Source organism: Gadus chalcogrammus, chromosome 6, assembly GCF_026213295.1.
Source record: "Gadus chalcogrammus isolate NIFS_2021 chromosome 6, NIFS_Gcha_1.0, whole genome shotgun sequence".
Lineage (NCBI taxonomy): Eukaryota > Metazoa > Chordata > Actinopteri > Gadiformes > Gadidae > Gadus > Gadus chalcogrammus.
Window position 1 is genome coordinate 23,665,291 of NC_079417.1, and position 25,703 is coordinate 23,690,993.

Sequence of the window (25,703 nt, forward strand, 5' to 3'; positions counted from 1 at the left end):
TTGTAGAGACCTAAAAAATTGCATTTCCTGCAGAAAAGTTGAATGAAAAGCGCAAAGCGTTGCTGAAAATGAAGAAATGTAAAATTAATTGAAGAATCTGAAAGTAGTAGCTGAAGTAGTAGTAGTAGTAGTAGTAGTAGCTGAAGTAGTAGTAGTAGTAGCTTAAGTAGTAGTAGCTGAAGTAGTAGTAGTAGTAGCTGAGGTAGGTAGTAGCTGAAGTAGTAGGTAGTAGCTGAAGTAGAAGTAGTAGCTGAAGTAGTAGTAGTAGCTGAACTAGTAGGTAGTAGCTGAAGTAGTTGTAGTTTTAGTAGTGAAGATGAAGTAGTAGTAGTAGTAGTAGAAGATGAAGTAGTAGTAGCTGAAGTTTTAGTAGTAGTAGCTGAGGTTGTAGTAGTTGCTGAAGTAGTAGTATTAGTAGCTGAAGTAGTAGGTAGTAGCTGAAGTAGTAGGTAGTAGCTGAAGTAGTAGTAGTAGCTGAAGTAGTAGCTGAAGTAGTAGGTAGTAGCTGAAGAAATAGGTAGTAGCCGAAGTAGTAGTAGCAATTGTAGTAGTTGTATTGGTAGGAGTAGTAGTAGTAGTTGTAGTAGTAGTAGTAGTATTGGTAGGAGTAGTAGTGTCGTGCTCTTGTTGAAAGTAGTTCGAAATGGGTCGCTTTTAACTCACTTTATTTGTTGAAGTATTTCGGTATGGTAACTATGAAGCAAAAGGGAGGGAATTGTATCTAACACTTTGAGAGAGAAATACCGTGAGCTACTTCAAGCCCCGGGTTTAGGCCCGAGGCTCCCTGCGGGGGTGGGCGTGGCCTATGTGATGTCTTAGCTGCGGCTTCCGCGTCTGTCTTAAAGATGCTGCCTTCTGTGGCTGGGGTATATGTTACAGCTTGTATGTTTGATCCTGCTCCCTTGTGGCTGTGTGGGGGTAATGCAGCTTGTGTGTTCGATCCGGCTTCCTAGTAGCTATGAGGGGGCCGCTTATGTGCTTACGTAACAGTAGTAGTAGTAGTAATGGTAGTAGTTGTAATGGTAGGAGTAGTAGTAGTATTCGTAGAAGGCAGTAGAAATGTTGAAGTATAAGTAGTAGAAGTAGCTGAACTACTACTGATAAGAGGCAGCAGAGAGAGAGGTCATGTTTCCCGAAGCTCCGCTAGGCATTGGAAAAAACTACTAAATTCATCGTTCAGATCTACTTTATTTTATTCTATTTCATGATCATAATACTTAACAATATATAGTTTGATTCCGTCGTCCTCCATCGCTCGATTCAACAATACATTTTGGTACTTTTTATGACTCCCGGATCAGACCGCAGCAAAAGCCTTGGACTTTCCTATCGCCAACATGGCTCTGTACTCGGATACCTCAGGCGCAGAGACTGAGAAATGTACAGACTGCACCAAACTGCGACAGACAGTGGCTTTATTTGAAACAAGACTAGCAGCATTAGAAAAATGCAAAGGACTCCTCCAGGATACAGTGCCGATGGGTGAGTTTGCTGAGCTAACTCAGACAAATACACAACAAGATGATCAAAGCTACAGTACACTGTATCCTTCCCGAAGCTGGACAAGGGACAGTTCCAGCTGCGTCTCACTGGCACAGAGTCGGCGCTAAGCCAAAACAACATACCAAAGTGAATCAACAAGTTCACTCAACGCCAAATGCTAAGCTACCCAAAGCTAAAGTTGCATGTATCAGCCGGATTTGCCCGTCACTGAAGTTAACCCTGCCGCTGAAGAACCGGTTCCTGCCACTACAAGAGTCCACGAACGCGCCTGCCACCCATGCACCCTTGAGCCCCGAGATGCGTCCGGACAAACAGTGCGGACAGAGACTGACCATGAACCCGTCGCCATGGAGGCGAGCTGCGCATTCGTCGGCCACCCGTGCACCCCTGAGCCCCGAAATGTGTCCGGACGGACGATGCGGACAGAGATGGAACAAGAACCAGTCACCACGGAGGCGAGCTGCGCATGCGTCTGCCACCGCCACCTCAAGCCAACAAGGGCCCATTTCACAGAAAGCAGATGAACCAGACACTCTGATTATAGGAGACTCAACCATCAAGGATATAACCGGTAAGAAGATCAAAACATGCTATTTCCCAGATGTGATGGTTAGTGATATCAACCAGAAACTAGCCACAATCATATTGGAAAACCCCAAAATCTCACCGATTATTGTGCACGCAGGACTTAATGATATTCGAAGAGAACAGTCAGAACTTCTGAAGAGCGATTACACTGATCTATTGAATACACTGGACAAAATACACATTAAGTCATTCATCAGTGGACCCATACCAGCAGTTGACAGAGGAATAAACAGATTCAGTTGTCTACTTGCACTGGCGCAAATATCTTTTCAGAGCAGATGGCCTACACCCAAACAGGTTAGGTTCAAAACTGTTAAGGGACAATCTTCTCTTCTCGCTCTCCCACAAATCTCCAAGGTCTGACGCACAGGCCACATTCAGAGCAAAGGTTGAGAAGAAGCGAGACTACAGCCTCCCCGACACATCTACTCTGCCACTATCTGACACACAGATAGTCGACAGACCACAGACCTTGAAGAGAGACAACAGCCTGCCCAACACCATGGACACCGTGCCTTCCCCCATCGCTGATGCTGGCTTGGCGAGGAACGGCCACCACCCTCCTCTGCAGTCCCCCATCGACGATGACCTCCAGCCTCATCTCTCCCATAGCCACAACAACAACTCCAGCTCCACTGTATCCTCCCTTTGCGATTTTCCAGCTGAATTTAAGAAACTGGAATATGTTGGCATCAAACTTGCATCTGTGTCAATGATAGCATCGCCACGTCATGGCCACTGGCTGATAACACCCAAGCGGAGGGCGCCCCAGCCCCCCCCCCCCCCCCCCCCCCCTGTACTGATAGTAGTCCTGAGTATTACTGAGACAAAAAAGGGTTCAGCCGTAGTATAGTATTGTACAGTATAAAGGAAGTTTCGCATAATCTGCTGAACCCAAGGTAGCCTACGTCAAAACATGGCAACCTTGCATTCCTGCTGTAACCACTAAGAGAGTAAACAAAGGGAAACTTAGACACACTGCTAACCTCACAAATCTCATACATATTGCCTCCAAACCAAAAACAACCTTAAAGCCTATCAACACCATCAGGATTGGTCTACTTAATGTTAGGTCTCTTAATAACAAATCATTTTTAGCTAATGATTTTATCACCACCTCTAAACTGGATTTTATGTTTTTAACTGAAACATGGCTGGAACAAAATAACAGTGCAACCGTTCTGATAGAGACAGCTCCTCCCAACTATAACTTTTTTGATGCATGTAGATCTGGAAAAGGAGGTTGAGGGGTTGCTGCTATATTTAAAAATGTTTTTCAGGGGAAACCAATGTTATTTGGTGATTTTCCATCATTCGAATACCTTTGTGCTGTATTGAAATGCTCTCCCAGAGTTCTCCTATTAATTATTTACAGGCCAACCACATACTCTGCAAACATTTTTTATGACTTCACAGAATTATTGTCTAGCATCTCCACAGACTTTGACTGTCTAGTTATAACTGGTGACTTCAATTTTCATACTGTTGATTTGAATGTCAAGTGTGCAAAAAAACTTTTTACCATTTTGGACACATTTGTCTCAACATGTGAAAGAGGCTACTCATTGTAAGGGGCACAATCTAGACCTGGTTATTACAAAGGGCCTCAATGTTTCTGATCTCTCTGTGACTGATCCTTCCTTGTCTGACCACTTTTGTGTTTTCTTTAATATATCTTTTAGTCCCGACATACCGACAAAATCCAATACTGTCAAAAAACGGTATATCAATGAAGAATCGAATGTACTTTTTAAAAAGGCCATCTCCTTGCTACCACCTCTCATCCCATCTTCTGATGATGATCTTGTAGAAAACTTTAATTTGAAAAATTTGAAAGTCACAGATGTCATTGCACCTTATAAGGTTAAAACGATTCCTGGAATGCAAAAGGCACCCTGGAGAAAAGCTACTTCTGTAACAGCACAGAAAAAAGAATGCAGGAAGGTTGAACGCATCTGGTGTAAAAAAAACTTCATATTCACCATGATATCTATAAAGAGAGCCTCCGTGCTTACAATTTAGACTTAAAAAGGTTGAGAGAAACATTTTTCTCCAATATCATTAAAACCAATACTAATAATGCAAAAACCCTAAAACCCCAACACAAATTCCACCTGATCTCCATTCCACGCATAAATGCAATGAGTTTGCAGCTTTTCATACTGATTGACTGTTGGACTACCACCCTGTTCAGGCAAAAGTAACGTGGCAGGGATGGCATGCTTTAATGTTATAGACTCTAAAACTCTCGTGGAAACTGTGACACAACTTAAGCCATCCACCTGTTGCCTTGATACTTTACCTACCAACCTCTTTAAGAATGTTTTTGACTGCCTAGCAATAGGCATATTGCAGATAGTTAACAACTCTCTCCAGTCAGGCAACTTCCCAAAAGCCTTGAAAACTGCAGTTATTAAACCCCTTTTAAAAAAGCGGAGCCTAGATACCTCTATTATTCACAACTACAGACCAATATCAAATCTACCCTTCATAAGTAAAATCATTAAGAAAGTTGTTTTCCAGCAATTTAATCCCTTACTGGTATCAACTGGTTGCTATGACACCTTCCAATCAGGATTTCGACCCCTGCACAGCACTGAGACCGCCCTCATTAAAGTTGTAAACGACATCCGTCTTAACACAGACTCTGGCAAAACCTCAATACTAATGCTACTAGACCTCACTGCTGCATTCGACACTGTAGACCTTATAATACTTTTGGAAAGGTTAGAAAACTGGATGGGGCTTTCAGGCACAGGCTTAAATTGGTTCAGGTCCTACCTACAAAATAAGAATTACTTTGTTTCCATTGGCGACTTCCTATCAGAATCAACCAACGTGACATGTGGAGTCCCACAAGGTTCGATCTTAGGACCCTCTTTCATGTTTCGCTATCACCAAATGACTATCGGCCCATAGATCTGCTGTGCCAGTGCATTGAGCAAGTGAAAGACTGGATTTGCCGAAATTTCCTTCAGCTAAATGAGAACAAAACAGAGATAATTGTATTTGGTGCTAAAACGGAAAGGCTTAAAGTAACCCAACACCTTCCCTCTCTGTCCCTGAAAACCTCAATCAAAGCCAAAAATCAAGGGGTTATCATGGATTCTGATTTACATTTCGACAGTCACATCAAATCAGTTACAACATCTGCATATTATCACCTTAAAAATGTAGCAAGACTTAGAGGACTCATGTCCACCGAAGACTTACAAAAACTTGTACATGCCTTTATCACTAGTAAGCTTGATTATTGCAATGGTCTCCTTACAGGTCTCCCAAAACAAACTCTAAGGAAGCTTCAGCTTGTTCAGAATGCTGCTGCTAGAGTTCTAACAAAGACCAAAAAATGTGAACATATTACACCAATTCTTATATCGTAACATTGGCTTCCTGTAGGTCAGAGAATTGATTTTAAAATCATGTTGCTGACCTATAAATCCCTACATGGTTTAGGCCCAAACTATTTAACTGATATGCTTCCACTACATAAGCCTTCTAGAACACTAAGATCTTCTGAGAGCAATCTGTTAATAATCCCCTGAGTAAACACGAAACATGGGAAGGCAGGATTTAGTTAATATGCAACAAATAGCTGGAATAAATTCCCTGAGGATTTAAGACTTGCCCCAACTCTGAGCACCTTGAAAACAAGATTGAAGACTTTTACGTTTGCTTTAGCTTTCTGCTAAATGTTAAATACATTGCACTTTCTAAAAAGCTTTCTATTTTACTGTTTATATGTGAAGCACTTTGAGATTGCCTTGTGTATGAAAAGTGCTGCATAAATAAAGTTGCCTTGCCTTGCCTGGAGTAGTAGTAGTAGCTGAAGAAGTTGTAGTAGCTTAAGTAGTAGTTAGTAGCTGAAGTAGTAGTAGTAGCTGAAGTAATAGTAGTAGTAGCTGAAGTAGTGGTAGTAGCTGAAGTAGTAGTTGTAATTGTAGTAGTTGTATTGGTAGGAGTAGAAGTAATGGTAGTAGTAGTATTGGTAGGAGTAGTAATGGTAGTAGTAGTATTGGTAGGAACAGTAGTAGTAATGGTAGTAGTAGTGGTAGTAGTAGTAGGCAGTAGAAACGTTGAGCTTTAATTAAGTGAGATAGTTGAACACAGTTCAAAATGTTAAAATCGAATTGGAATAAAGCTGTGTGTGTGTGTGTGTGTGTGTGTGTGTGTGTGTGTGTGTGTGTGTGTGAGTGTGAGTGTGTGTGTGTGTGTGTGTGTGTGTGTGTGTGTGTGTGTGTGTGTGTCTGTGTGTGTCTTTAAGAGAATGGCGGAGCCATGGCGTGTGTGTGTGTGTGTGTGTGTCTCTAAAGGTACGGCCACACTGAACACGTTACGCGCCTAACCTGACACTTGATCATTGTGTGTCACAAAAATGGTCAACGCGCCTAACGCGCCTACGCAGCTAGATGAGCCCGCCCAAAACTTATTTTCCACCGCTATTTTTCTTTTGCTCCACAAACATGGCTGAGATCACCACCTTCGCTGCACTGTATTTGTTGTGGCAGTCCGAGGAGAGTAGGAAACCCAAACGCCCCCGTGTTTTTAGATTGCGTAACGTGTTCAATGTGGCCGTACCTTAAAGGTCCCATGACATGAAAATCTCACTTTATGAGGTTTTCTAACATAAATATGAGTTCCCCTAGCCTGCCTATGGTCCCCCAATGGCTAAAACTTGCGTTTGGTGTAAAACGAGCACTAGCTGTTCTGCTCGCCTTTGAAAAAACGGAGGCTCAAGTGTGCTGATTTGGAATGTCTGTATTTATGACGTCACCAAGAATCTCAGCTCCTCCCCTTACTCTGCCTGGCCCGCCCAGAGACGTTGGCCCGCCAATGAGACTCGATCGTGCGAGCGCCACGTGTGTGTGTGTGTGTGTGTGTGTGTGTGTGTGTGTGTGTGTGTGTGTGTGTGTGTGTGTGTGTGTGTGTGTGTGTGTGTGTGTGTGTGTGTGTGTGTGTGTGTGTGAATACACACACTGTAACGCAAGTGTTTCTTGTCGGTTCTTTGACGTGTCTTGTATTTCCACAACGAGACTGTTGTGGGGGTTATCTGAGCCATGGTTGAGAAGGAATTGGGGGAAAGGAACTTTGGCTTTGACTCGCTGAAGTACATGAACTGCGACATGCTGCCGGTTGCCGCGAGGCACCATCGCCCGGCAGCGGGCAGCCGGCAGCGGGCAGCCGGCAGCAGGCAGCGCGCGGTTCAGTCGACTTCAGGTCGTGAAAGTGGAAGAACCAGAGACGTCGCAGAACCCGACAAAGTCGTTTGTGATTCATAATATCGTCTGGAGGCGCACACAGCTTTTGGCCGTGATAATATATATTATATGATATAGATATCTATGTAGGCTATATGATAATATTTAGATATAGAGCTCCAGGACTCCCGTGTGTTCTAGAATATTTACAGAACACGGCTAAAGGCTGTGCGCCTAGCCATTGCGATACATCCACTGTAAACAGAGCGCATGGTACCGTGGCTGCAAGCTGCTCAGGGCCACACCCCCACCCTTCTCCTTGACCCACCTCGCTCCTCCTCATTTGCATTATAGCTACAGACACCAAAACAGCGCATTTGGGGGAAGCTCAATGTGCGACTGGCTCGGAGTGGCTGTAACTCTGCACCACGGCTGAATTTCGGGAACGTCTTTGAATACTGTGTTAGTTGCCCACTAATACCTATATTAAAGAATACATAAAATAGCATGTCATGGGACCTTTAAGAGAATGGCGGAGCTATTGCGTGTGTGTGGGTGCCTGAACGCCCTCAGGTTCTGACGTCAACAGAAATCAATGAGAGCAACTGAAAACTATGCCGGTTTGAAACTAAAACTGTGATTCTGAAAAAAGTATCAATGCTATCGAAATTCCGTTTGGATAGTATTGAAGATACAAATGTGTAGATTTGTTAAATGATTTGAACGAAGGTAAACGGTTGAAAATCGATTTAGTTACGTCTTAAAAAGTTGAAGTTACAGAGGAAATGAAAAATAGTTTGAAAAAGTTGAAAGAGTTGAAAAACGCTGAATAATAGCCCTCATGTCGTTAAAGAGCTGAACGTTCTAATAGTTGAACGGTTTCTGTTGCTGAAAGTATGGCGGAGGAGTTGAAGACCAAAAAGAAGGAAGAAGAATGATAATAGAGATTTCAATATCTAGAGTATGAATGCTACAGCATTCACACTAATAATAAAGATTTCAATATCTAGTGTATGAATGCTACAGCATTCACACTACTAAGAAAAATAAAGATTTCAATATCTAGAGTGTATAAAGATTTCAATATCTAGAGTGTGAATGATACAGCATTCACATCAATAAAGATTTCAATATCTAGAGTGCGAATGCTACAGCATCCACACTAATAAAACTTATGAAGAACAATAGTTGAGCTCTGCATGCAGCACTCACCTTATTATGGTGACGCTATTGAAATTTTACCATTGCGGCCGTTGTCAGTTTTGCACTTTGCAGACGGTCCCTAAACTCGCGGTTGAAAGCCGACAGCTCATAGAATCAAATGCAATTCACCGTTCACTAAAGACGGCTAGTTTGGATGAAAACAATGTCGTTGCTGGTTCTCTAGGTTAGGCCTACTACATTTAGCTAAAGGTTTCAATTGTTTCGCAACGATGTTTCACTGATGATCTATTGAACCGCAAACTCTGAATTTATTTCAAACTCTACGGAAGCTTCTCTCCGTTTATATGCTTTAGGCCAATCCTTGCGGGCACCAGGGCGCCCGCAAGGACTATATGAGGGGCACGCAGGCCTGTTCTGAAAATAGCACAACTCATTCTTGAACAACTCTTTCCCACCTTTTTTAAGTCATTGTTGATAATTATTGTGAGAAATCATTAACATGATCAGTTTCTTCACATAGATGAGTATCATTAATCAATATTAATAATATATAACTAAAGGCAAACTGAGCAAATTTGTTATTTCAGAAGAGTGTATCAAACTGGGTGCCCTTCGTATGACTCAGTACCCATGAAGTAGCTCTCAGGTTCAAAAAGGTTGGTGACCCCTGCTTTAGGCCTACTCACAGGTGTGTGAATTGACCTGGATATGAAGCGTCCGTAGCGCAAAATAATACTTGTAAATGCTCGGTGCATATAGGGGAAACACTGAAGTACATATACATACGTAAGCAAAAGACATATATATACGTATACATAGTCATACATACGTACACATACTTACACAGCTGAACCTACATATGCATACTCATAGTCTAGATACGTACACATACAAACTATGCATACATACGTATACACGGTAACATTGACATTGCTAAACATACGTATACATACTCATGTTTAGATTGGTTCATAGCGCAGCCAGGGCTCCTTCCTGTAAAATCACCATTAGAATCAGGATAAATTTAAATTTAACCAAGGATAAATTTAACCTTGGTTCCAAGGTTATTCAAGAATTTGTGGTCTAGAATTATCAAGATTGAAGTTTGAACTTCTGTGTTGGACTTCAGTTCATGTGAAACCCTCCAAAAATAATATATTCAATATATTTTTTTATGGCTAGCTTGAAGACATGCAGAATGAAGTCAAGTTCAGTAAATACGCCGAAACGGGTAAGTATGTAAAGGAGGTGGACTTGGCAGAGTTTCTCAGGCTGTACATCAACCACCGGCCCGCCTTCGGCATCTCCAGGAAGGAGTTGGCAGAAAGCTTCAGGGTCCTGGGTTTCTGGGACGGGTCGGGACAGATGGCCATCCCTAGAGATCAACTTCTGGAACTTCTTCAGGCCAGAGGTACTGGATGCACCCATGCTTCCTAATATGGATACACTATCATTGTACATTTCTATGCTTATAGATCAGTTCTCAAAGCTAAATGGCACAGGACATGTTCCAGCATGTATATAATGGAAACTAGAGTATATACAATATTGCATTGAACATGTGTAATAATAAAGCAATTCAAACTATTGGGGAACTATTGCAACAAATTTTGAAGACATGAGCGATGTTTATTGTAGTGGGTATACAGTGATGACTTCACTCCCTCAATGACCCACTAGTTATGCACACATTACGAACTGCCATATTCCCCCTGCATGTTCCGCAACTTTGATTGAGATTGCTGTCACATCTCTTGAGCCGGTATTTGAGAAAACAAATTGCTTAAGTGATAGTCACCAGGGTTAGGGTTACATATCCTTTTTAAGTGGGTGTACAAAAATCCTGGAGCTTGAATGTAAACGGCGCATACAAGATCGGTGTGGGTGATCAAATCATCCTTACTGTCTGACTTCATTCAAACCCCTGTAACCAGTATCATTGGCCAAAATCACTTTGTTAGGCCAACTCCGCCTATATGAGTATTTTTGGTCTTTTGCCTTTGTGATAAGACTTTTTGTTAATATATAAGTACTTGTATCGCGATTCACTTTTGTGTTGTCAATATACTCAGTACTTACTGAAGCACATTTATTCAAAATAAGTATGTGCTACATTACTGTTCACATTCGCACACCAAAGGCTCTAAAGCACATTTTGTACATGGAAATCATTTTGAGAAATACTATTGGTAACAGAGGCAAACTGAAGCAAAGAGGGACTGTTACAATGGTTTGATCACCCGGACCAGTATTGTCCTTTAATTAACGTAGCCCTTTTTTCTGGGCACCTATGTTAGAAACGGTTTGGTAATTCAAGTTCACTCCCCATCATCATGCTTTATTGTAAAGATTCAACTCTCTGCTCCATTTGTCAGGTGAACACATGCGGGAGGATGAGGTGGTGGAGTGTCTAACTGTCCTATCAGGAGAACACATGAGAGAGGAGGTGGAGGGGGAGGGGATACTTCCAGCTACGGGGGCCTCTGAGAAGCATGCCGCTAATGAAGGTAAGTGAGAGCTGTGTTGAATTGTGTTGAAAATGTAGGGGGAAGAGAATGAAGGTATGGCCAGAAACGATATAACATGGTCTATAGGTGACAATTATGTCTTTGGAATGCTATGGGGAATGGGAGGGGGGCACTGTTATAGTATTTTTCATATGTTGCATTCCGTGTGTGTCTGTGTGCGTGTGCGTGTGTGTGTATGTGTGTGTGTGTGTGTGTGCGCACGTGTTTTCATTTTTCTATCTAGAATACTCATTGGACTGTGTCATACCAGAGTCGATATCTGCAGAGACATTCACGGGTCATATTCTGGGCTTCCCTTCATGTATGAAGACAAGGGACAAGTCATGTCCTTCAGAGTAAAAGCACACCAATCAGCTTACTGTCAGCTCATTAATGTTAGTATGTGTCTTTACTTTCTATTAAATATATAAATACATTTAAAATTAGAAGTTAGTCGGATTTGCTGGTGCTTATTAATAGCCCACATATGTATTGCTTAACTGCATTACTAGCCTATACTTTATTAGGCTAGTATTTTATTAGTAGTTTATTAACGCATAGAAAATCAAACAACATAAGTTAAGCATACAAAAGAATACTGTACACAGGAACTTTGCATCATGATAACATGTTATATGCTGTCAAACTGCAAGAATAAGTTTAGGATCAACATGAAAGAACTTTTTTTTGTCCTCGACTTTAGTCTGAATAAATACATACAAAACGTCGGTTAAGTGGTCCTTCATGAAGTATTTACATTTTCCACACTTATTTCTGCAGGCTGTTCATCATCATTCCCCGCCAACTCCTGCACAAATAGGTCACGTTTTTTTCTTTCTACAACAGACATGTGTTGTCTATAGTGATAACAAATTACAATCGAGCATGGAAAGCTATACACACATCGGTTAAAATATTTAACCTGTAGCATGGTCATTAACAAGCCAATCAAGTTCTTCAAGGTAATATGCGTTGATTTCTTTCAAGCAGGTTCGAGGGGACAGATCGCCTAGTCAGTTTATTTTGATTTCTGTTTAGGCGTGGCTCTCGCTGTGACCAATCAGAGGCCACTTGTTTGGGCGGGGCTCTGGCTGTGACAAATCAGAGGCCTTTCTCGAGCAGGAGCTTCCTGCTCCTTCAGTCAGCTGGTCCTTCTGGTCTCGAGCTCCGAACGAAATTTAGAGGGTTTACGAAATATGGAGAGCTGTTGTACGTGTACTTTTAGAAATGAAAGAAGAGTTAATTCCGAGTTGTTGCAGCAAAGACATTGAATTGTGTAGCTATTGCGTAACTATGATTTAAACCATACAAAAAGCGTAATGAGGACTTTTACCGCATGAAGTGGCATATTTAGTAAATTAGCCTGTTAGCTCACGTTAGCTGTTTGTTTGGTAACGACATGGCTGCTGAACGGTACAGATACCGGCACACTGCGGCGGGGAGCCTGCAGGATGCCGACTCGGACCCTGAGGAGCCTCAGTTAGTTTACATAAAGTCGGACGGACGGGAAGCCCAGATCATCCACAGCGGACACTTCATGGTGTCTGCGCCTCACATCGAGCACCCGCCGAAGAAAGGATACGACTTCGACACCGTCAACAAACAGACGTGTCAGACGTATCACTTCGGGAAGACCAGCACCTCGCACATCTCTATTGATGCTTCGCTGACCAAACTGTTCGAGTGCATGACCGTGGCATACAGGTAAACCATCAAACGACACACTCGTAGTACTCATCATACAGGTAAACAAGACACACCAGTAGTACTTATCATACAGGTAAACCACCTAACACTGGTAGAACTCATCATACAGGTTAACCACCTAAAAGCACCAGTAGTACTTATTATACAGGGAAGCCACCTAAAAACACCAGTAGTACTCATTATACAGGGAAACCACCTAACATTATTAATACTCATCATACAGGGTAACAAGACCCACTAGTAGTACTCATCATACATGTAAACCACCTAAACACACTAGTAGTACCAGGGTTCGAGTTTTTATTCTGTCTCTGTGGGGGTTTCAAAAATAAATTATAGCTAGTAAATATGTAAGGCAAAATGTATACAATGCCGGTCATTTTCGGCATAATGAGCCCCGACAGGGCGAACCGGACACTGACACGAAGCGGAGGAGTCTTGCTTCGCCCTGAGGGGCTTATTTTCGAAATGACTGGCGATGTCTATACACGGCTACTTGCCAAAACGAAAACACTATGTATTTTTAAGGGGTGGGAATCTCTTGGCACCTCACGATTGGATTCCGATTATGAGGTCAACGATTTGATTCTGAAGCGATTATCGATGCATCTCGTTGCAACAATTTTTTTCAAAAATATATCTATACATCTGGGTTTGCTACTCAGTTTGCTAATCTCTTCCTACTTTTGTGATGATCATTAAAGACATCAACAGATGAATTAACTTATTTAATATTTCATAGGAGAGAAAGCTTTTGTCACAATTATGACTTTCTATGAACAATGCAATAATCAATGCAGCTTGCATTATAACACAATATGGAAGCATGCAAAAAATAGGTTTCAGTTTTATTTTATTTCTAATCTTTCTTTTCTATGTCATTAAAAAGGAAAAGCTGCTCTTGAATTAGAAGGAGTTATTGTGTCTGGCTGTGAGTTTGCATGCATGCTATGCATAGGCTGAATCGCAATCGTGTCAAGACAAATCAGATTGGCCAATACACACTGAAGATAAATTCAATAATTTTAAAAGTACAAAAATTATCCCTCTCTGGCGAACAGAATGTTGCAGAAGGATTTTTCTTTTTTATCTGCATCGAGACAGAATCGTTCTAGCGAGAATCGCGATAAATCGAAGAATCTATTATTTTTCCCACCCCTAGTCTTTTTACAATTTATTTGATATTCGTAGTGTTGATCAGCAGAGAAATAGCAGCGAAATAGTCCGCCATATAAGTTGACGTCGCTCAGCAACCGAGTACCCTGGGGTTTATAAGTTACCGGACTACTTGCGGAGTGATACGAAGGACGGCAAAAAAATCCACTTTCCTTGACAGCAGTCATTATAACGTTAGCAACGTTGAATTATCAAATATTCTTCTTCTTCGTTTAAGAAGGCTTGATTCTGATTGGCTGGGAGGAGGGCATTAACCTGGCAGGTTGCCGGCTTACTTGTCGGTTTTACTTTACTAGATCAATACGCCGGTTGTATTTTTTGGAATACTCTATTCTGATTGACTGCAGGGTGAACATTAATCCCTGATATATGGACAACTGAGGTGCGTTCAAAGTCGCAAACATAGTAGAGTTTAGATTCTCTGCCCGAGCCCAAAACCCCGGGCCGGGTCGGGCCGATATTTCCCACCACTATCCTCGGGCTGGGTCGGGCCGGGCTTTTGATCGAGCATTTGTATTTTGTTTTCGTTGTGGATTTTTTATCATTGCTTTATTGGCCTAATCTAATCGAATCTAGTTCCAGTCAAATTGTCTGTTCAGCCTTCAAAACGAGATCTGGTAAATTGTGAAAAATGCATTAAAATGTAATCAGAAAACGCAGTTACATGCTATGGACCCTAGAGCCGGGGTCGGCAACTAAGTTTGGCCTCGGGCCAATTTTTTTTCCAGCCTGTAGGTGGCGGGCCAGAACATTATCAAAGGCTAGTTCAAGGAATTGATTAATGAAAGTGCATCTGGAACTGCGACGCAGGCCCGTCAGCTGGCTTAGTCATATGCCTACCAAGCACTAGATGACTCTTAAAAGGCGTACAAACAAGTTATGCCCTAATCACGTAAAGGTCATGCCTGATCACGTTGGGTAGAGGTGTTGCTGCACTGTCTCCACAGAGACAACGCAGCGATATCTTCATGAGCAGTTCTAACTGGAGAGAAATTTAAATCCACAAGCTGCTGATCATGTGAGAGAAGGTGATGCAGTCGTATTAAACAAAGACATTGAAAGATGGTGTGATCTACGAGAGAGACGCAGAGGAACTGTCCTTAGGAGGCTTTTGTCGGGATAAAAAACCCTAACCCGTCCCTAACCCAAAAGTGGTCAGCAAAATAATGAATATGTTGGCGTTTTTTGCCCTTGTAAATAGTTAATCGCGTTTGTAGCCTACACTCACAGGGGTTGACACTAACGGTTGCCCGCTTGCCCGGGGCAACTAAAAATAATATTTGGGCAAGTTGAGATGATTTCTGGTTGCCCGAAAGGGCAATTGCATTTTTTAGTGTTTGTTCATATATATTATATATACTGGGCGATATATTTATTTAACCCATTTAGGCCTAAAGCGCCTGGAAAAAATGCCTGTAAAACCTATAGGCGATTTCAGAAAAGCCCCCAAAACCTGAAGTTTTTCTAGAAATTCAGCAATTGTGTCAACGCCTACTAAATTACTGATTTCTCAGCCCCTGTAACAGATAGGAACACAATTCATTATTATTTGAGAGCTGACACCTGTGGCTTTCATGGGAAATTGGAGTTTTTATTTACAAATATTTACAATATTTACATACAGGTAGAAAAGTAAATAAAAAAGTAAAAAAAATATGTAAAAGTGCAGGAACAGCACAAAACAGTAAAAAAAAGAAAGTATAATAAAGTGAAATAAGTATATAAGAAAGTAATAAAGTATATAATAACAAACATGGGAAGGGGAACAGACTGGGACTAAAACTGTAAACAGTCTGCGTTTTAAATTACATGCACTTGTATGTGATGACTACTGAATAAAAGTATTATGCATAATACAAATACAATTGCATTCCATCCTAAGAAGTAGCGTAATTAAAAGATACAGGCTATAATTTGGGAATGTATAGTAGCCTAGGCCTTATTGTTCTGGAGATCGCAGTTAGGTGTGAAATTCCAAAGAAGCTCTATTCTTTGGAAGAGCCTTGAACATCCTGCGTACGGGCCCGTCGTTGCCTTGTTACGCCACTGGTGACATTCCAGAGAAGCGTATCTGGTTTTACGGGTGCTTTATGCATCTCCGGGACAGTAATACATCTCTTACATATAAACTGTCGTAATTTCTTATTACAGCATCATCACAATCAATAAGTATTACTATTGATAAGTATAAGTAACATTCCAGAGAAGCTTATCTGGTTTTACGCACCCGGGTGCTTTACGCATCTCCGGGACAGTAATACATCTCTTACATATAAACTGTAATAATTACTTATTACAGCATCATCCCAATCAATAAGTATTACTATTGTCCTTGCCTCCAGCTGGCCGCAAATCTGTCCCGGGACATATTTCTGGCGAATTGCGTCCGAAAGAGATTCTTACTCTGTCGCCAGTAATCTCTTCGCACCGGCAACGGAAGCAGCCCCATTCCCATAGCCCCATTCCATACTTCTTCTTCCTCGTCGTCATTCACGAACATGTGCCTTAACCATAATCCCCGGTCAATCGGTTCGTATTCGTCATCAAAGTACTCGGCCTCATCAACATCTTCGAAGCCGAGAAACTCCTCGAAATCGCTACCGTTAGAAAAGTCTTCAGTCTCAAATTCCGCCATACTTGCTTGAAGAAATTTCTGAACTAAACTCACGAGGAACAAGTTGACACCTATATGTGTCTATTTTGATGCATTTCATTGGCCCAGAGGCCGACACTTTGGGCAAAAACCCCCCTTATACAGAAAAACGACGCAAACGCTTTCCCGTCCTTAAAGGTAGAATGACGCAACAGCGCCCCCGGCTTTAAAGGTAGAACAGCGGCAATGCTTTCCCGGCTTAAATGGGTTAAGAGTTTCTAAAAACTGCAGAACAACCATTTTCCTCCTCAAAATCACACCAAATAGATATATTTGCAACTGATCAGCGCGCTGTCTTCTCTTCTCTCGGATAGCGAGTTAACAGACACACAGCGCTACAGCGCGAACATAGCCCCGCCTCCTGTCACTCACTCACAGTGCGGTCTCTGGCAGTAATTCGGCATTAGTCTCAATGCTCTGTGTGATGGTGTTAGCTAAAGGTTAGCCAACACAGCTAGCATCTCAAGTGCAGCGCCACCACGACCGGTTTAAGTAGAGAAGGTAGACGGAGTAGTGATGGAGGAGTGCGGTTTGGAAGTACTTTAGATTAAAGCAGATTACCAAGGTAAATCAAAATAATAATTTAAAGTCATATGCAAATGCAAGAACACGGTTTTGGGTTTCATAACTGTGTACATGCACAGCAATAGCGACCTTTTTCACGAAATTGGACCTGCACAAACTATATATTATATGAAAGCTGAGCCTCCAGCCCTCCACTGATTCCCACAATCTAAAGTTTCTAAACCATATCATTCTGGGACTAAAACTCCCAAAAAAGAATCGATTCTTCGATGCATCGTGATTCTCGCTAGAACGATTCTGTCTCGATGCAGATCAATTAATAATCTGAATTAAAAAAAAAAGAAATATATATATTTTTTTGCCTGCTGCAACATTCTGTTCGCCAGAGAGGGATCATTTTTGTAATTTTAAAATTATTGAATTTATCTTCAGTGTGTATTGGCAAATTTGATTTGTCTTGACACGATTGCGTTTCAGCGTACGCATAGCATGCGCGCAAACTCGAAGCCAGACACAAGAACTCCTTCTAATTCAAGAGCAGCTTTTCCTTTAATGACATAGAAAATAAAGATTAGAAAGAAAATAAAACTGAAACCTATTTTTTGCATGCTTCCATATTGTGTTATAATGCAAGCTGCATTGATTATTGCATTGTTCATAGGAAGTCATATTTGTGACAAAAGCTTTCTCTCTTATGAAATATTAGATAAGTTAATTCATCTGTTGATGTCTTTAATGATCATCACAAAAGTAGGAATTGCTTAGCAAACTCTGAGTAGCACACCCAGATGTATATATATATTTTTGAAAATCACGCATGGAGATGTACATAAAAAAAATTGTTGCATCGAGATGCATCAAGATGATCGATAGACGCTTCAGAATCGAATCGTTGACCTCATAATCTGAATCGAATCGTGAGGTGCCAAGAGATTCCCACCCCTACTAAACATGGTGTTTACAATAAATTACTAAGAGACGGTTTCTTAGGAAAAAGGTAAATTGCCTTCAATCAGAACACATGTTCTTCAGCGCAATCTAGTGGCCATATGTGTATTTGCGAATGTTTGGCTTGGTGTCATTCGATTATATTTGCCCTGAACTTTGAATAGAGGTGACAACTGTCAAAATGGTAAGATATCTACCTTTTCGTGTCTCATAGTACGACAGTGATACCAATTGATAATGACTGATATTTATTTCAGGTGGAAATGTAATCTTCGATATATGCCGTAAAGTAGTATCCACATTGAATATTTCACTTGCACAACAATCTTTCTATTGGCACCAAGATGTAATATATATCTAGCCCTAGCAGTTTTGGAGATATACTCTAGTTACTTTGGTTACGTTCTTTCCTGATTTTTTTTTTTCCCCCCAGGTATCGAAATGGTATAGAACAGGGGTTTTCAAAGTGTGAGAGAGTGAGCCCCCCCTCAGAGAAAAAAATTCAGCTGTGCCCCCCCCCCCAAACATTTGAAACATATTTTTGAAACATTTGAAACATATTTTTTAAACATTTTAAACGTTATTCTGAAACATTACATCTTTGTGCGTTTTTAAACACATTTCTTAACACAATTTAACAACTTTATCTAAGCATGTTTTAGCTTAACCTTTTTTTAATACATTTGAACATCTTAATCTGTGTAAACTGCCAGTCGAATCAGATCTGCCTTTTCAGTCCAGAGATTCTACTATTTGGCGGGGTTTGTTTACCGGCGTTGCTATGGTGACCTAAATTATTATAAGCAACTGAAAACGATGCCGGTTTGGAACTAAAACTGTGATTCTGAAAAAAGTATAAATGCTATCAAAATTCCGTTTCGATAGAATTGAAGATACAAGTGTGTAGATTTGCTTAATGGTTTGAACAATGGTAAACGGTTGAAAAAGGAATGAGTTACGATGTCTAGAAGTAGGTGTATCAGAATGGGCTGACGTCTTCAATGAAAACAGCTGAAAACGAAGCGGTATGAAACTAAAACTGTGATTCTGAAGAAATTTTAAATGATATCGAAATTATGTTTAGATATTATTGAAGATACAAGTGTGTAGATTTGTTAAATGGTTTGCACGAAGATAAACGGTTGAAAATTGATTTAGTTATGTTACTTCTACAGTTGAAGTACGACTGATGATTTGAATCATCGACTTTCAGGGGTTTTTTCGGGTTTATTTTTTTCTCACGTCGCGCCCCCCCTGAAGTACTCTGGCGCCCCCCAGGGGGGGGCGCGCCCCACAGTTTGAAAACCACTGGTATAGAACATGGTTTCTCAACGGGGCGTTCTCACAACCTAGGGGGGTGCTGGGAACGTGAGTCCATTTTTTTTTAAACTTTCATTGTATGTATTTTTTGTGGGTGAAAAAATAGGCTACCTGAAATAAATAGCCTATTTTCATTTATTCGTTTCTAACACCTCTACCGTCTCAGCTACTTTTTACTTTCTATTAGGGCTGTGACTTTACGCGTATCGAAACCGAAATCGCGACACTCAAAGCCACAAACCTGTCTCGCGGTGTGAGAAGGCAGAATAAGCACTTTTGTGTAGAACAATACGACTGCTGGACAACTTCTGGGACTATTTTCAAGATTAGTATTATGCCCTTTCTAACTCTCCGGTGAAATTGTCAGATTGAAATTTGCTAATAATTTGTCTAAATAATAGTCTGCTGACAGCGCCCCCTCCTATCGATGCCTTAAGTATGCGACAAGATGCCCTCTCTGTGATGACAGCTCTCCGTGGCTATGGAGGATTGCATTTCTCCACAGCCGTCGAAGTCCTCATATGCGATATGAACGACTTTTATCCACAGTGGGCCAAGCGCGAAAAAAATTGCCTGTGTGATCCTGTCTCTATTGTTTTGTGTGATTTGACTGGCAGTTTGTCTGCTTATAGGTCGGAATGAAGCGGCCACCGATTATTGACAGGATGGGTACTTTATTCTACCGGACTCGTTCGCTTCTTCACTAGACACACGCGCTACCGCTCGCTCTCCTCGCTCGTCCACTCACTCGCTGACGTCACTCACACACGCATACGCACACTGCCATTCTTGCACACACACATATGCTACTCGTAACACTATGCCTCGTTATTGCGACGTTCATGTTAGACGTTCATGTTTTTCCCCATCTATTGAAAGTGAGGCTGTTAAACATGTTGCATTCTATACGGCCTGATTATGTCATTATTTAAGCTACATAGCCTAATAAGAAGCGCTAATAAGCATATTTGACTAAACCAACCAAACAGTTGAGGGTTTTTGCCTACCAGCAAAAAGCATCCTCCAACTGCAATCTTTGGTTATTTCTAGAGATGCACCGATCAACCGGCCGCCGATTAAAAAAGCCGGTTTTGTATCCAATCGGCCACAATCGGTGACCTGCCGGTCACTGTCGTAATTTCCGGTTTTCGGCCGATCAAACTCACCCGCATGCGCGGTGCGTAGCAGCTCAAGGCGCCCAGAGCGCGGGAAGAAAACATGTCGCTGATTTGGACTTATTTCACTGTGTGCCAGGACGACCCAAAACACGCTGTTTGTAATGCTTGCAAGTCAAAAATAAGCCGTGGGGGATCATGTTGCTAGGTACGCGTCCTGCGTCCCTGACGCATTAAAATCTGAAAGGACGCACTAAACTCACTATCCATGCGACCCGGGGACGCATCTAATTTTCCCCATGAAAAACGATACATTGTGAACATTAAACAACTCGTGTTTAATCACAGTAACTGGCCAAAGAAAACTTCTTGTGAGCAAACCGGACAAGCGCTGTTTCAACCCTCTGCGCATCTACTCGGCGCAGACGTGATCCCCTGTACAAAGTATCGCGACATGCTAATTTAGCCGCTACCAAAACAACTAGCTCGTCACCGCTGATTTCATTTCAACAATTAAAAATACGAACTTCATAGTAAATAAACCCACGTTTCCACTGCTCGATGCTGTGCTCATTCGTGTCGATTATGTTGTAACGTTTAGGGGACGTGCTGTAATGAAATAAATGAAACATAATCCGGTGGTGGTGATAACTACATTGAACGGCAGCCGCCATATTGTTATGCCCAAACGGCGCCTGCGCATACATCGCGCTTCCAACGAGATCCCGTTTTTCTCGAGAAACAGGCAGAGAAGAGAGAACGCAAAAATCAAACCAAAGAAAAAGATTAAACCTATTGCAGGTCAGCAAACTATTGCAGCTGCATTCTCTGTCCCCACTACCTCTGCACTCCTCCCTGACTCTGATCAGCCTAGAGAGAGTACCTCAACATTGCCTGTACCTACTTCTGCCTCCCCCTCTACTGAGCCTGATGAGCCCACTGCCTGATGAGCCAAGTGCCTCAACCTTCTACATGTTCCTCCCAAAAAAAGCGAACTTTTCTGAAGCAGTGGCTCACCACATACAAATGGCTGCGCTTTTCAGATGACAATTTCATGTATTGAGTTTAACACTATTAATTTCATTTAAGAAATAGAATAATAATAAAAAAGAAGCACATTTTTTAAACTGGGGAGTTGGGACCCATTGAATTTCTCAGGGACCCACCCAACTCGCCACCTGTGGGTCCCGGGGACTCACTACATTGAAAACCTATCAACATATTATATGATTATAATTATTTCTTAGAAAATCGGTATCGGAAAAACCGGTTTTGGCAGGTCAGACCTCCTTAAAAACCGGAAATCGGTATCGGCCAAGAATTTTCGGTGCATCTCTAGTTATTTCTTTATTAATTTAGCTATACTTTAATAGTATTCTTTCTGTTCAAATCTGTTCAGTGTTCCAAATTATTTGTTATTAAATGTTACATTAAATTAATTGGTATATAAGTGTTGTTTAAATAAAATGCTTTTTAAATTAAAAAAAATCGTGGGATGTATCGAACCGTGGGTCAAAAATCGTGATACAAACCGAATCGTGAGTTTGTGTATCGTTACAGCCCTACTATCTATTCGCAGTGGAACAGTGATAATACAGCGCGGTTCGGTCCTCCAAACGCCCGGACTCCCGTTACAACGGGATCGCTATAGTAACGCTGATAAACATAACCCAAGTTCCCCAAGTTAACAGTTCAATAACCAACACAACACAATCAAACATGGCCGATAGCAAGAAAAAAATATCAAATTTTGTTTCATAGCCCGTTTTCCTCCTTCCTCTTGCTGTTGTTCAGTTCCCGCTGCTCTGAGCGTATTCTCCACGAATAGAGCGTTGCATTTCAAATACAAAATATATAGGACTAATTAGGCCTCTGCACGCGATCTGTTTTCGCGGTGTCCGCGTTGCCCGGGGCGCGGTGCCCGTGGTTCCCGGGCCATTCATTCATTAATTCGTTCAATGGGCACGGCGGGAGTCGCCGTGGTGCCCGGGCAGCGGGGTGCCGCGTCCCGGGCACGACGGGAGACATGGCGGCCGGGAGTCGCGGGAGTGGCCGTCTTTCTTTCTTTCTCTCTCTCTCTCTCTCTCTCTCTCTCTCTCTCTCTCTCTCTCTCTCTCTCTCTCTCTCTCTCTCTCTCTCTCTCTCTCTCTCTCTCTCTTCCCCCCCCCCTGTCGCTCTGGGAGTTTAATGGGGTTTATTACAATGATGGACAGTGCTGTTAGCCAATCAGAGGTGAGACATTTGCATGTCAGGAATATTCATTAGTATTTTTATATTTTTTGCACCAAAACCGACTCAGGTCATTCATTGCTATTAGTGACCAATGCAAAATCAATGAAAATTGATGCATTGACAACTTTAAGCAATATAACATGAGTGTGAGTGGGGTTGTTAGTTTATTTTTATTATTTTATTGGGGGGAGGGGGGGCGCCAGAGGATCAGGGTAAGGTCAGGGGGGGGAGTTTGTTCAAAAAAGGTTGAGAACCACTGGTATAGAATATCAATATTTTTCCAGGTATAGTATCGAAGTTACAAAATCCAGTATCGTGACAACACTACTATAAACTACGTGATTGTGATTATTTAGTTAGACTTACAGGAAACGTGAAAGTTAAAAAAATACATATCTTTGCTACTACCTTGGACATTTAGTTATTCACTTTTGCATAAAATCCAGATCAAAGTGGCAGGTCTACATATAACTGGGCGATAGCTTTAATAGGTTGGAACGGCCGACTGAAATCACTTCATCGCATGATGTGGCCATTTGGTAAATAAGTAAACAAAGAAGAAGTTTGTTATTTTTTAAACATGTATATGTGGAAGCCACGATTTTACCTAGGGCTGGGCGATAAACCGATTTTATCGATTAACTCGAGTGTGTAGCTCACGTCGACTTGTTTAAATGAAAATCAGTTTTCTCTTCAACATCCGCCAACGCTGCCCTCTCAGCTCCCGTAGTTCGGAATGGGCTTAGCCCTCCCCCCGCACAGAGTGCGCATTTACCAAAGTGATACACAAACATGGCAGCGAGTGTGACAAGTTGAATACAACAATTTATTCATATATGTATCATCTATTTTGTGGTAAACATAATTCATTTGAAATATATCTGTGTGGTTTAATAATTTGTCGATCTGTTGGTAATTCGTCGATCTGTTGGTAATGCCTCGGGGCTCCAGTAGGGGGATTACGCTCCTCTTCCTCATTCCATACAGACGAGCGAAGGAAAGAGCTGCGTGTTTGTTTTTAGGGGTCCAAGCCAACAGGTTGGATCCCTATTGTTTTTGTAGCGATTTTTTAGGGGTCCAAGCCAACAGGTTGGATCCCTATTGTTTTTGTAAGAATTTTTCTTTTTATTAATATACTTCCTTCCCTAAAAGTGGGCCCAAACCGTAAATGGTGCGGAAACGCCAATTGCATGACTAGATCCAGGTCTGTGATGTGTACACAGACTACAAAATCCAAACATGCCGGTCACTAGGTGGCGCTATACCAAGGAAAACGCGTTTGGGGCTATAACTCCCACACCAAACCTCCCACAGTCCAAAACATTATACACACAGATTCACTGGAGTCTGCTGCATCTTTTGGCATTGCGTCCATGAATTTTTTTCATGTGTCTGTATTAGTAACACAGACACATGAGTAATACTGTATTACTCATGTGTCTGTATTACTAATACAATTGTAGCCTATAGTGCTCTAATCATTTTAGTATATATAATTAAAACTACTGATGTCAATATGTATCAAGAATTACATGTTTAATTTAAAATACAATCATTTATTTCCTAAATATTTTCCTCATCACTAAAAAAAGTATTTCCACCAATTAATAGAAAAGTATCGATTGTGGTATCGATAAAGACTTGGATCGTTAAGGAGTATCGAAAATGGTATCGATATCAATAAATATTAATGATCCCCATCCCTACTTATCATTAGTAATATTTTCGGCCGATCGTCGAACCTCAGATTGAAGAGGAACAATGCGGTTTTCGCCCCGGACGTGGAACTACGGACCAGCTCTTCACTCTCGCAAGGATCCTGGAGGGGTTCTGGGAGCATGCCCATCCGGTCTACATGTGTTTTGTGGATCTGGAGAAGGCGTATGACCGGGTCCCCCGGGAGAAACTGTGGGAGGTGCTGCGGGAGTATGGGGTAAGGGGGTCTATCCTCAGGGCCATCCAATCTTTGTACTCCCAAAGCGAGAGCTGTGTTCGTGTTCTCGGCAGCCAGTCAGTTTCGTTCTCAGTGGGTGCTGGTCTCCGCCAGGGCTGCGCCTTGTCACCAATCCTGTTTGTGATATACATGAACAGGATATCGAGGCGTTGTCGTGGTGGGGAGGGGTTGCAGTTCGGTGGTCTGAGGATCTCGTCACTGCTTTTTGCAGATGATGTGGTCCTCATTGGATCATCGGCCTGTGACCTTCAGCACTCACTGGATCGGCTGGCGGCCGAGTGTGAAGCGGCTGGGATGAGGATCAGCACCACTAAATCTGAGGCCATGACTCTTAGCAGGAAACCGGTGGATTGCTTACTCCGGGTAGGAAATGAGTCCTTAGCCCAAGTGAAGGAGTTCAAGTACCTCGGGGTCTTGTTCGCGAGTGAGGGTACTACGGAGCGTGAGATTGGCCGGAGAATCGGAGCAGCGGGGGCGGTATTGCGTTCGCTTTACCGCACCGTTGTAACGAAAAGAGAGCTGAGCCGCAAGGCAAAGCTCTCGATCTACCGGTCGATCTTCGTTCCTATCCTCACCTATGGTCATGAGGGCTGGGTGATGACCGAAAGGACGAGATCGCGGGTACAAGCGGCCGAGATGAGTTTTCTCAGAAGGGTGGCTGGCGTCTCCCATCGGGATAGGGTGAGAAGCTCAGCCATCCGTGAGGAACTCGGATTAGAGCCGCTGCTCCTTTACTTAGAAAGGAGTCAACTGAGGTGGTTCAGGCATCTGGTAACGATGCCCACTGGGCGCCTTCCTTGGGAGGTGTTTCAGGCACGTCCAGTGGGGAGGAGACCTCGGGGAAGACCCAGGACTAGGTGGAGAGATTATATCTCAACACTGGCCTGGGAACGCCTCGGGATCCCCCCGTCAGAGCTGGTCAATGTGGCCCGGGAAAGGGAAGTCTGGGGCCCCCTGCTTGAGCTGCTCCCCCCGCGACCCGACCCCGGATAAGCGGATGACGATGAGGATGAGGAATATTTTCACCAGAAATATTTTATTTTATATTTTATATATTTTACATTTTATGTTATGTTACAGGTTACAATGTTTACAATGGCAGGGCCTGTCATA

The 25,703-nt window shown here is 42.2% G+C and overlaps 2 protein-coding genes across 3 annotated transcripts in view; both read left to right on the plus strand.

Annotated features, from left to right (window-relative positions):
* Positions 1-11,812, plus strand: part of cfap251 (cilia and flagella associated protein 251) — a 76,725-nt gene extending 64,913 nt beyond the window's left edge. Inside the window, exons 18-20 of the mRNA XM_056593013.1 lie at positions 9,636-9,864; positions 10,829-10,960; positions 11,205-11,812. Coding sequence (XP_056448988.1) covers positions 9,636-9,864; positions 10,829-10,960; positions 11,205-11,320 — 477 coding nt within the window. The 3' untranslated portion in view covers positions 11,321-11,812. The remainder of the gene's footprint in view (positions 1-9,635; positions 9,865-10,828; positions 10,961-11,204) is intronic.
* A 271-nt stretch (positions 11,813-12,083) lies between these two features.
* Positions 12,084-25,703, plus strand: part of mlxip (MLX interacting protein) — a 105,066-nt gene continuing 91,446 nt past the window's right edge. For both annotated transcript variants that reach the window (XM_056593014.1, XM_056593015.1), the window contains exon 1: positions 12,084-12,664. In XM_056593014.1, coding sequence (XP_056448989.1) covers positions 12,360-12,664 — 305 coding nt within the window. In that variant the 5' untranslated portion in view covers positions 12,084-12,359. The remainder of the gene's footprint in view (positions 12,665-25,703) is intronic.